The sequence below is a fragment of the Mandrillus leucophaeus genome, unplaced genomic scaffold, assembly GCF_000951045.1.
Source record: "Mandrillus leucophaeus isolate KB7577 unplaced genomic scaffold, Mleu.le_1.0 Scaffold128, whole genome shotgun sequence".
NCBI classification, from domain to species: domain Eukaryota; kingdom Metazoa; phylum Chordata; class Mammalia; order Primates; family Cercopithecidae; genus Mandrillus; species Mandrillus leucophaeus.
In genome coordinates this window covers 2,804,033-2,814,670 of record NW_012101209.1, presented here as the reverse complement: position 1 = coordinate 2,814,670, position 10,638 = coordinate 2,804,033, and the positions used below count along the sequence as shown (strand labels likewise).

Sequence of the window (10,638 nt, the reverse complement as noted above, 5' to 3'; positions counted from 1 at the left end):
GCTCACTGCAACCTCCCTACCTGGGTGCAAGCAAACCTCCCACCTCAGTCTCCCAAGTAGCTGGGACCACAGGCATGGGCCACCATACTGGGTTAATTTTGTATATTTTGTAGACAGAGGATTTTACCATGTTGCCGAGGCTGGTCTTGAACTCCTGGGCTCAAGCAATCCTCCTGCTTCGGCCTCCCAGAGTGCTAAGATTACGGGGCATAAGCCACCATGTCAGGCCCTTTTTTTCCTTCTTTTAGACAGGGTCTCAACCTGTCACCCAGGCTGGAGTGCAGTAGTGCAATCATGGTTCACTGCAGCCCTGACCTCATGGACTCAGCAATCCTCCCACCTCATCCTCTCAAGTAGTTGGGACTACAAGCATGCAACAGTGTGCAACCAGCTACATTTTGCATTTGTTTTGTAGAAACAGGCTTTTGCCATGTTGCCCAGGCTGGTGTTGAACTCCTGGGCTCAAGTGATCCTCATGACTCGCCTCCTACAGTGCTGGTGATAGCAGTGGTGGCCCATCTGGAGGAGCCACTATGAAGATGCCGGCTGCAATGGGGAGGCGGGGCCTGGGTTGCGTGCTTTGTGAGGCTGGTGGGAGTCCCGACCCCTACCGAGTTGGCAGGGTGGGAGCCCCATGCTCCCAGGCACAGCTGCAGCTGCTCTGGACCTGGGCATCCCTGTGCTGTCAGGAGCCCAGGAAGCCCTTGCCCCTACAGGCTTGGAAGTACCTGCTTCCTGCTCCCTGACCTCTTCCTGCTACCAGCGCCTGTTCCAGTGCAGAGCAAACTTGTGGCTGAGCCCAGGTGCTATTGCAGCCTGGCTGGGTGTGCATATGCTCAGGGTGGTGCTGACATGCCAGCCCTCTTCCGCCCTGAGCTCCTCCAGACTTTGGGCACCAATGAGCACGGGAGGGAGGTTGGGAGGGCTGAGGGCAGCTCGGTGTGAGCCTGCCAGTACCCCCCAGGATGAAAAACCTAGGCAACATGGATGGCATGTTAATGGCAGGAGGCAGACAGGTTCCTGGGCGGAAAAGAGCAGGTCTCCAGTGAAACCCCACCTTCAAGCCAGGAACAGCCTGAAGTCTGGACTGCCAGTTCCGCGTGGAGTACGCAGCTCAGAGTGAGAACTTATGGTGCTTTTTCCGGGCCTGCCCATGACCCGATCAGCAAGCACTTCCCCCTTTCTGAGCCCATAAAAACCCCAGACTCAGCCAGACTCACACGGACACTGGGACTACCAGCTGTAGGAAGGAGCTACCAACTTTGGGCCTCCTTGACTCGCTGGGATGACCTGCCTGTGGAAGGGAGCTACCCATTACAGGTCTCCTCTCTGCCAAGAGCTGGATACTCGTCAGGATGACCTGCCTGCAGAATGGAGCTACCCACTTTGGGTCTCCTGAGAGCTGTTCTGTTACTCAATGAAGCTCCTCACCACCTTGCTCACTCTCCAGCTGTCCATGTATCTCATTCTTCCTGAACATGGGACAAGAACTTGGGACCTGCCAAATGGTAGAACTGAAAGAGCTGTAACACAAACAGTGCTGAAGCATGCCCCCATCCCCCACCATTCGCCACATTGCAGGTGATGACAAGGAGAGAAGAGCTGCAGTCTTTTGGGGAGTCCAGACCTAGGGGCTCCCCGAGCCAGGGCTGTGACACCCTCTTTGGGGCTCTAGAGTTCCTGGCATTTCCAAGCTGCCAGGCACCACTATGTTCTTTGGTGACTGCAGTGGAAGCCATTTGCAGTATGCCTGGTCCAGCCGCAGCCTCGCACAGAGCTAGCGCCTGTGCCGACGCCTAGAACTGCCCATCCCGCTGTAGCTGGCACACCTGGCTGTGTGCAGTGGCTGGACCCCATGCTTGCTCACATACCCCTTATCCCTCTGCGCCTGGCTTGCCCTTGGAAGGCATGAGATCCAGGTCAGTAGCATGAGCTGAGTACAGCGTGCCGGGTCAAGTGGTAGAAAAAACCCAGCAGCCTGACCAAAACTCAGGCAAAGGTGCCACCAGTCACAGAGGTTTCTGGCTGGAAAAGCAACACCCTAAGGATCATGTGACACTGAGATTACAGGCACAAGCCAGTGTACCTGGCCAAATTCCCACTTTTATGTTAGCTTTTACTGGCTACTCATTACTTGGAACCAACTTCATGAAACATGCAAAAATGTGTACGTGTCTTTATGCGCCTCTTCCTCAGGAGAAAGGGACTAGTGGTCAGAGAACAGTGAATCAAAAATAACAGATGAAGCTTAGCTTTCAGATAAATGTCACTGAAAACACATTATAAAAACAGTATTGCCTAACGCTTACATTCCCATAAGCCTCTAGGAAACATACACAAATTATACCTTTATCTTAAAATCACTGCCTATTACATTACTACTGTCATTCCCTTATGTCTCTTTGAGCTGAGGTTGGATTTCACATGCTGCTGGAAAGTACAAAGTACCAGGATAAGTATAGGGGTAAGTGCTGTATTCATTGAATAATTAACCACAGTCTAGCAGGCCCTTGAAAGAGCGCGTGAAATGGATATAGCCTGCTCTCATAGGAGCTGTCCAGGGAGGAACTGGCACTAGGCACAGAGTGCAAGCAAGGCCAGAGAAAGTAGTGGTTCCTTATATAGCAATACCTAGGGAGGCACTGAGCCCCAAATTAAGAGAATGCAACCAACTGACAGAAAGTTTCCCCTGGAGCAGTGGTTCTCACCTTAACCATGCATCAGCACCAGCTGGATAACTTGTTAAAACAGGTTGTTGGCCCCTCGGTGTGAAGTAGGGACCCAGAATTTACATTTCTAGCAAGTTCCCAGGCGATGCTTGTTCACCAGCCACACTTTGAGAACCACTACCCTAGAACTTGCCATTCAAACTGTGGTTTTTCGACCTGCAGTATCAATATCATCTGGAGTTTCTTAAAAATTAATACAGGAATTAAATCATTAAAAAGGAAATCTGGGGCTGGATGTGGTGGTCCATGCCTGTAATCCCAGCACTCTGGGAGGCTGAGGCAGGCGGATCACGTGAGGTCAGAAGTTCGAGACCAGCCTGGTCAACACGGTGAAATTCTGTCCCTACTAAAAATACAAAAATTAGCTGGGTGTGGTGGCATACAGCTGTAATCCCATCTACTCAGGAGGCTGAGACAGGAGAATCGCTTGAACCTGGGAGGCAGAGGTTGCAGTCAGCCGAGATCATACCACTGCACTCCTGGGAAACAGAACAAGACTTGTCTAAAAAAGAGAGAGAGAGAATGCTGGGTAATGAGCATGAGTTACTTTTAAGATTTTGTTGGTATGAAATGACCCTTCAAAATCTGGCTTTGCTTGGCTGAACTGATCATAGCTGCTTTAAAGATGAAACCAGACCCTGAATTCAAAGATCCACTTAAGGTGCAGAATGGAGCTACCCACTTTGGGTCTCCTGAGAGCTGTTCTGTCATTCAATGAAGCTCTTCACCACCTTGCTCACTCTCCAGTTGTCCATCCCCACCCTGAAGAATCTACCAGTGACAGGTCCTCTTCACACCCTTTTTATTGCAATAGCTGGACATGGCTAGCCCAAGATGGAGTTAAAGTTATATGGTGAAGGTTAAACTCTCATCCTGTCATCTACTCCGGACCTTGCTAATTATCACAATGCCAAGTCTGTGACAAACTATCTTCTCTGTCTACCTCCCTCAGCCTTGTAGCTTCAGGTCAAATGAACCTCCCCCTCAAAGCATTCACAAATATTACCAGTCTGTGATAATCTGTGAACATCCTGCAGTGTTTGCTGAAGGCCACACCATGGAATTCTGTGCCATTCACGTGGCATCAAATCTCAGATTACTTTGAGTTACCTCTCTCCCACTATCTTCTTATATTACTCTTACAATTTCCATTGTTCAATTTTCTTCTTCCTGCAACCAGACTAAAATCCCTTTGAAGCTTTGAGCTGCTTCATGTGCCCACAGAGTCTAGCACAAAGTAGAATTCAGTAAACTCCTGTTGCTTTATTGGTTGATAATCTTAAAAAGATACATCAGGGGCTCTGAAGAAAGACAAAAAATCCTCTTCCACTGTCCCTTAGAAATCAACTATTAAAATGGTAATTTTGCCTGTTCTATAAGTCCCATACTGCAAATACAATAAAAAATACTGGAGAGCTGTCAAAACATAAGCTCAAAACTTCTTGGTATTCTATACATTTCATTTTGCGAATCAAGAGAAGACTAGCTATAAATAACTGATTTTTAAAAACTGGCTTTTTCTGCCTTTTCCCCAGCTCAGGGAAGCTGCTCTTGCTGAGTTTATAAGAATGAGGAATGGTAAGGAAAGGTAAGAAAGGCAGGAAGTCACTGTGCTACCAAAAGGGTGTCCCTGGCAGACCTCTCCATCAGGTGGCAGAGGAGTGAGTTTCTGAGGCCGCTGTCTAAATGTGCCATTTCCCCTGCAAAACCAAAGTCCAACCCCATTCCTTTTTCTAGGATGTTAGCTTTGGGAGTTCTTCAGAAGTCATCCAGTCTAGACCTCATATTGAAAAAATGAGGAAACTGTGGCCCAGAGAGGTGATGTAACTCGGTACATCCACACTGAAAGCCAAGAACTCCAGCTCCCAGCCCAATCTTCTTTCAACTATGTCATGATTTTTATTTCAATTCACTATTTCAGGGACAAAACAAGGCATTTCAGAATGTTGCTTTGTTCCAGCCTACCTTCTACTTTAGTCATTCATTCAAAATTCAGTTATTGATCACTCATTACAGGCCAGGCACACAGTTCTCAGTGCTTATAACACAGGAGTGTACAGACAAAGATTCCTGCCCTATCCCGCTCGCACAGCAGGTTCCTTCTGCTGTATAGCGGCTGGGAGAGGAGAAAAAGGAGGAAAAAACAACTGAGACAGAGAGAGGAAAGGAGGGAAGTGATCTCTGTTCAATTTTTCTTTTCTGGTTTATGGTTTTTCATATTTATATATATATTATATATTTCAAGTACTATAAAATCTATCCATTTAAACTATACAGTTCAGTGGTTTTTAGTATACTCATAAAGTTGTGCAGCCATCACCACAATCTAAGGTTTAGAACACTTTCAATACCCACAAAAGAAAGCTCATGCCCATTAGGAATCATTCCCCACTCTCTCACCCACATCCAAACCCCAGGCAACCACTAATCTAACTTCCTGCCTCTATGGATTTGCCTATTCTGTATATTTCATATAAATAGAATCTTATAATATGTGAGCTTTTCTGTCTGGCTTCTCTCTCGGTATAATGTTTTCATGATCATTATGCTTTAGTGTGTATCTGTACTTGATTCTTTTTTTTTTTTTTTTGATGGAGTCTTGCTGTTGTTGCCTAGGCTGGAGTGCAATGACATGATCTCGGCTCACTGCAACCTCCATCTTCCGGGTTCCAGCAATTCTCCTGCCACAGCCTCCTGAGTAGCTGGGATATTGGCGCCCAGCACCACGCTCGGTTAATTTTTGTATTTTTCATAGAGACGGAGTTTCACCATGTTGGCCAGGCTGGTCTCAAACTCCTGACCTCAGGTGATCCACCTGCTTTGGCCTTCCAAAGTGCTGGGATTACAGGCATGAGCCACCATGCCCAGCCACTTGATTATTTTTTATTGTTAAATAACATTCCAACATTCCATGTATTGAATCCATTGTAATCCATTCATTTACTCCATCATCTTAAAGTTTCTATCAAAAGGCACACACCATCTTTGGAAGGATTATGTTAAAAAATGCAAAGTTTCGGAAGAAATACATCCTGTCCCCATTTCCAACCTTTTCTGGGAAGTTGTTTCAAAGAATCACCGTGCAGTACCTGACCAGATCCATCCCCAGCAAGGCTTCTATCTCGGCAGCTGGCTCTCTGGTGTTGACGGCTTCATTGGCTATGCACACTCCATGTTCATTGGCTCCCATTTCTGCCCCCCAGAGCCAGGCGGGTCTGCTTATCATTATGGCATGGGTCCTCGGAACTTGGTCGATTGAAATGTAAGTGCACTGAAAAACAAACACAGGAAAGAAAACGCCATCACCTGTCAGGTACTACCTCATTTCCACCTGGGTACTTATACTGTACCATCGTATCAGTTACAAACAGAGCCAAAAAATAAAAGGCCTTGGGAATACCCTGATTCTTAAATCTTCACAACGCAGCTCAAAAGTCTCCATGGTGAGTTTCAGTCTGTGTGGCTCATGCCAATCTATTCCTGGTGCTCACGTAATAGGGCAATCATCTTGAACCAGCTATTCAGCCAGTCATCATCCTGAACATCCTAAGCCTGCCCATTGCAACAGGCACAGGCGGCTGCCAGCATTCACCAATATTGAACACAGCTATTTACGAGCCCTACCTTCAAAAGAAACTTTATCTAGAAGCCTAAGATAGAAAGCAGATAAAAGGGAAGATCTTTGTCTAAAGAAAGCAGAACCCTGAGTCCCCCTGCAAGGACCATCGGGGTTTCCTGTAACACAGTTTGATAACTTACATGGTTGCTCTAGTGGTGGAAAACAGAAAAGGATCATAACATTTGCATTTAACTACTGCATTACACTGTGGGCTTTCCTGTCTGTCCCATTTGATCCTCACACTGAGACAAAGAAGGTGGACACAGAAGGAAACAGTCCCACGCAAGTGCATCTCCAGCTGCTCTCAGAACTGCAGAACATGCAACTTAGTGGGGCATCTTACCTTCTCCAGGCTGCGGTGGCTTTACCTGGAAAATGAGGGAGCTAATTTGAGTCAAACTATTTCTTCCCAAGTATTTTTAACCTCAGAACACTTTCTTCATACAAACTCTTACACAGAATCATAAGCACAATAAAATCAGGCCAAGTATGTCCAGGCAAAGGGAGGAAGAGGCCCGGGACCAGGGTGTGGGTAACCCTCAGAGTCTCGCCCTCCTGTGCTTCCCTTTTCCCTCCCCACATTGTGACCCATGGCAGAGGAACCTGCAACTAGCTTCCCCATGGGGGCCTCCTGACTCTGACATTCTATGAGCCTATGACACACTCTTTGTGTGGTGGATGCTGTATTGAATTCAAGTCTCTAAGTTACACAGTGCTCTGGAGCTCTCAAGGGAAAATTTTATCAGCTGCAGGAGTCATTTACGTTTTAAACTGGGCAGCTGAAAGCAACAGCAGTCTTAGATCTTTCTTTTTTTAACTCAAGACCCAGCTATATCGACTGAATGCAGCCCACAAAGCTATTCTGTATTGACTTCCCATAATTGCTAAACCTCATGTAAGAGCTGAAACCCGTGTGGCACACACGTTAGTCAGGTGACTTTGGCTCTGCAAAATTCATGTTAGGTGTTGCTCTGCACTGGGATAATGTCATTTAACTCGATAAATATTTGCAAACTGAAAGCTAATTATATCCAGAGATTTTCAAGAGACTCTTGAATTTTTCATGGCAAATTGACAATAAAATATACTCAAGATTTGTCCCCTATGTAGTTCCCAAAAGTTAGTTATTTAAAAAGAAATAACTTGTAGAGCACAAAGCTGGCCACAGCAGTAATCAAACTCTGCTCCTCTGTGCTCTTCTGAAATGGAATTGACGTTTACATCTTAACATTGCACTCCATGTCAAAAAGTAGTCCAGGCATTGACCAACACTTTCCAAAACCCCTGTGCCAGTGACAACTTTTGTCTTGAAAGCAACAAGTAAATAGGAAACTAATCTCAGCTTCTTAAGCACAGATTTATTATACAGGTTTTTAAAAGGGCAGGAAAAGAAGTAAAAATTAGGAAATGGTTTATTTTTCCTCAAATTCATTTTTACACACTCATTTCTATTTTCTCAATTATTTACAGAGCACCAACTACACGCAAAGCATTTTGTGCTAAATGTTGCAAGCAGAAATCAGTGAGGAGGCCCAGGCCCTGTCCTTTTGGTTGGGGAGGAAGGCAAAGGCATGCACACAAATTCCTATGAGCCCAGGCCAGCTTCAGGGTCTCCAAGGCCTGCCGCTTCCTTCCTGCAGCATCTTGCCAGTGCCTCCTGCTTTGCCCTTCTGATCCACCCAACCCTGTTCTGCTTTTCCTCTTTCCTGTTCCATTACATTTATCCCCTTCTGAAATACTATAGAACTGATGGACTTATTGCATGTACTGTTTATGTATACTATCTCCCCCAGTTAGAGTGTAAGCCCCAAGAGGGAAAGGGGATATCTTTGTTATTTAATTCACTGACATACCCCAAGTCTGATACATATCTGGCATCAATAAGCCTTTTTTTGGATGGGTGGCTGAGTGGATGGATGGAGAAACTACAAAGATCTAAGGGAGCATAGAAGGTAAAAGTTCAAAGAAATGAGGAACACATCCGCATGGTCCTCTAGAGGCTGGATCAAGTGGGAGAAATCTGAGTTAACTTTAAAAAACGGGCCAGCCGTCAAGGTGGCTAAGGACTTAAGAGAGGAAGGGGCATGCCAAGGGTCTCCATAGTCCAGAGAGGTGTCTGCTGTGCCATGTGGGGGAGCTGCCATGATGTCATTAAGGCACAGAACTGCAAGGGCTTAATATGGACTGCCTGATTAAAAAAATGTTGACAACTGAATCAAAAAGACCAGATGGTCTTCGTAGGAGTTCAGAATATATGCAGCTAACTTGCTTTTCAGGCCAAACTCGGAATGGTGAGGAAGGAAGGGGATCCCCAAGTAGCCAGATGGGCCCAATCAGCCCTCCTAAGCACCAGACCGAAAGCCAGGCAGCCAGGCAGCCAGGCCCTGAGCCTGGAACACATGCCCCGTGCTGCATCTTTGTCACAGGCCACAGAGCATGGGCCTCATAAGGGCTCTTCTATGACAGCCATTCACACCTGCTCCATTACGTTTTAAATCTGGCTAATCACAACCAGGTGAGCTGGGGGAGGGGTAAACACACTTGTCTCATGTAGATGGACTGGCTACTTAAAATCCCACTTTGGGAGCAAATCTCACAAAATCAGGAACAGTTACGCAAAATTTAATTAGCTAAACTCGGTAAAGTCAGCCATCTAGAACATGAACTCCACAGCCATTTTAAAATAAATCCACCCACCTTTACAACTGCCACATTATTAATGAGCCAGAGAAGTCAGATTTGAGGAAGCAAAAGAGGTTTCTCCAGGTACAAATAGCCAAAAAGCACCTGACATCTTCTTTCTGTGTGGCAAAAACAATTTAGTTCCCCAAGTCAAAATTCCTAGCTTAATTTCTATTAGAAAAGAAAAAGAAAAAAGGAAAGCGTTCACCACTTAAAAGATGGATCTTTACAGAGATGGTTCTGGTCTCAGCTTTGGTTATTAAAGTGAACTGTGGAAAGAGATGAGCAATTGGTCTTTCTGCCCCACGGCCACTCCCACCCAGCCTTTCATAAAACAAATCTGTCAGTTAGTGTGACCTCTGGGTGCCCAAGTCACATAACAATATAAGAATGCCCAGAGCAGGAGTGTGCAGAAGCATACTTCTAAATGTCAGCATGCCCAGTGCTAATCAGGGGGTTCCCAAGGATCCGCCTGTCCTGAGCTTGCCACTCTCTCAGGGACCACCCGCCAGGTTAGGCTGGAGCCTCGAAAAGACCCTAGAGCCAAAGACAAAAACAATTCTGCAGAGCAAGCCCTTCACTATTTTGTGTGATTACGTTGGAAATGAAAAGCAAGATCAGCTTTATGCCGTCACTTCACCCCATCCACATTCCAACACACACTATTTCTGGATACCACCCAGTGAAAGGGGAAACAGAGACACTCACACAATAGACGTTTCAATTAATGAAACACAACCATTGTGCCTTTCGTACTGTACTCAGATGGTGAACACAACCCTGGCGCCACCAGCAAAAACCATTGTGAGATGAGGTGATGAGTCAGCCAAACTTCTCAGGGTGGGGGAAGATGGCAAGGAAAATGGGATGCTTTGGAGAGATGTTTTTAGCTTTCACAAATTTGTAGCTCTAAAGGAGCACTGATAATTATCACTGAGGGTTTTTAATTTATTTTTAATTACATATGTGAGAGTGTGTGTGTGTGTGTGTGTGTGTGTGTATTTTTTGTTTGTTTTGGAGATGAACTCTTACTATGTTGCCTAGGCTGTCCTCCCAACACCTGGGCTCAAGCGATCCTCCCCTCTAAGCCTCCCAAGTAGCTGGGACAAGAGGTGTGTGCCACCATGCCCTGCGTGTTTGTTTTTATTTTATTTTTTTACCCCAGTGTCTTGCCTGCTGTTTGACTGGTTTTAGGAAATGTATTCTTAAGGTTCATATACGTTTAAATAAAGACAAAAGAAGGTGCTGAGATCAGAGGACAACATCCTCAACCATACTTTAGAAGAACTGTTTTTTATTTCACTGAAGCATAAGATCTTTGGGGAGGAACAATGCAAAGGTCTGAGATGAGAAATGCATTTGGGAAAGGGGACATTATGGAAGGAAGTCCTCTGCTAAGCCATGCTCTCTTGGAAGTGAGGGAGACACTTCTGACTCCATATAAGACTGGGGACTCCAGATTCTGGAGCTGGCTAGAAGAAAACAAAAAAAGAAAGGAAGGAAGAAAGAAAGAAAGGTGGCGGGGAGAGGGAGGGAAGGAGGGAGGGAGTAGGGAGGGAGGCAGGAGGGACAGAGGGAGGGAGGCAGGAGGGACGCCAAACACCTGTT

The 10,638-nt window shown here is 46.0% G+C and overlaps 1 protein-coding gene across 1 annotated transcript in view; it reads right to left on the bottom strand.

Annotated features, from left to right (window-relative positions):
- SCRN1 (secernin 1) overlaps positions 1-10,638 on the bottom strand; it is a 54,910-nt gene that overhangs the window by 34,591 nt on the left and 9,681 nt on the right. Inside the window, exon 3 of the mRNA XM_011972223.1 lies at positions 5,819-6,000. Coding sequence (XP_011827613.1) covers positions 5,819-6,000 — 182 coding nt within the window. The remainder of the gene's footprint in view (positions 1-5,818; positions 6,001-10,638) is intronic.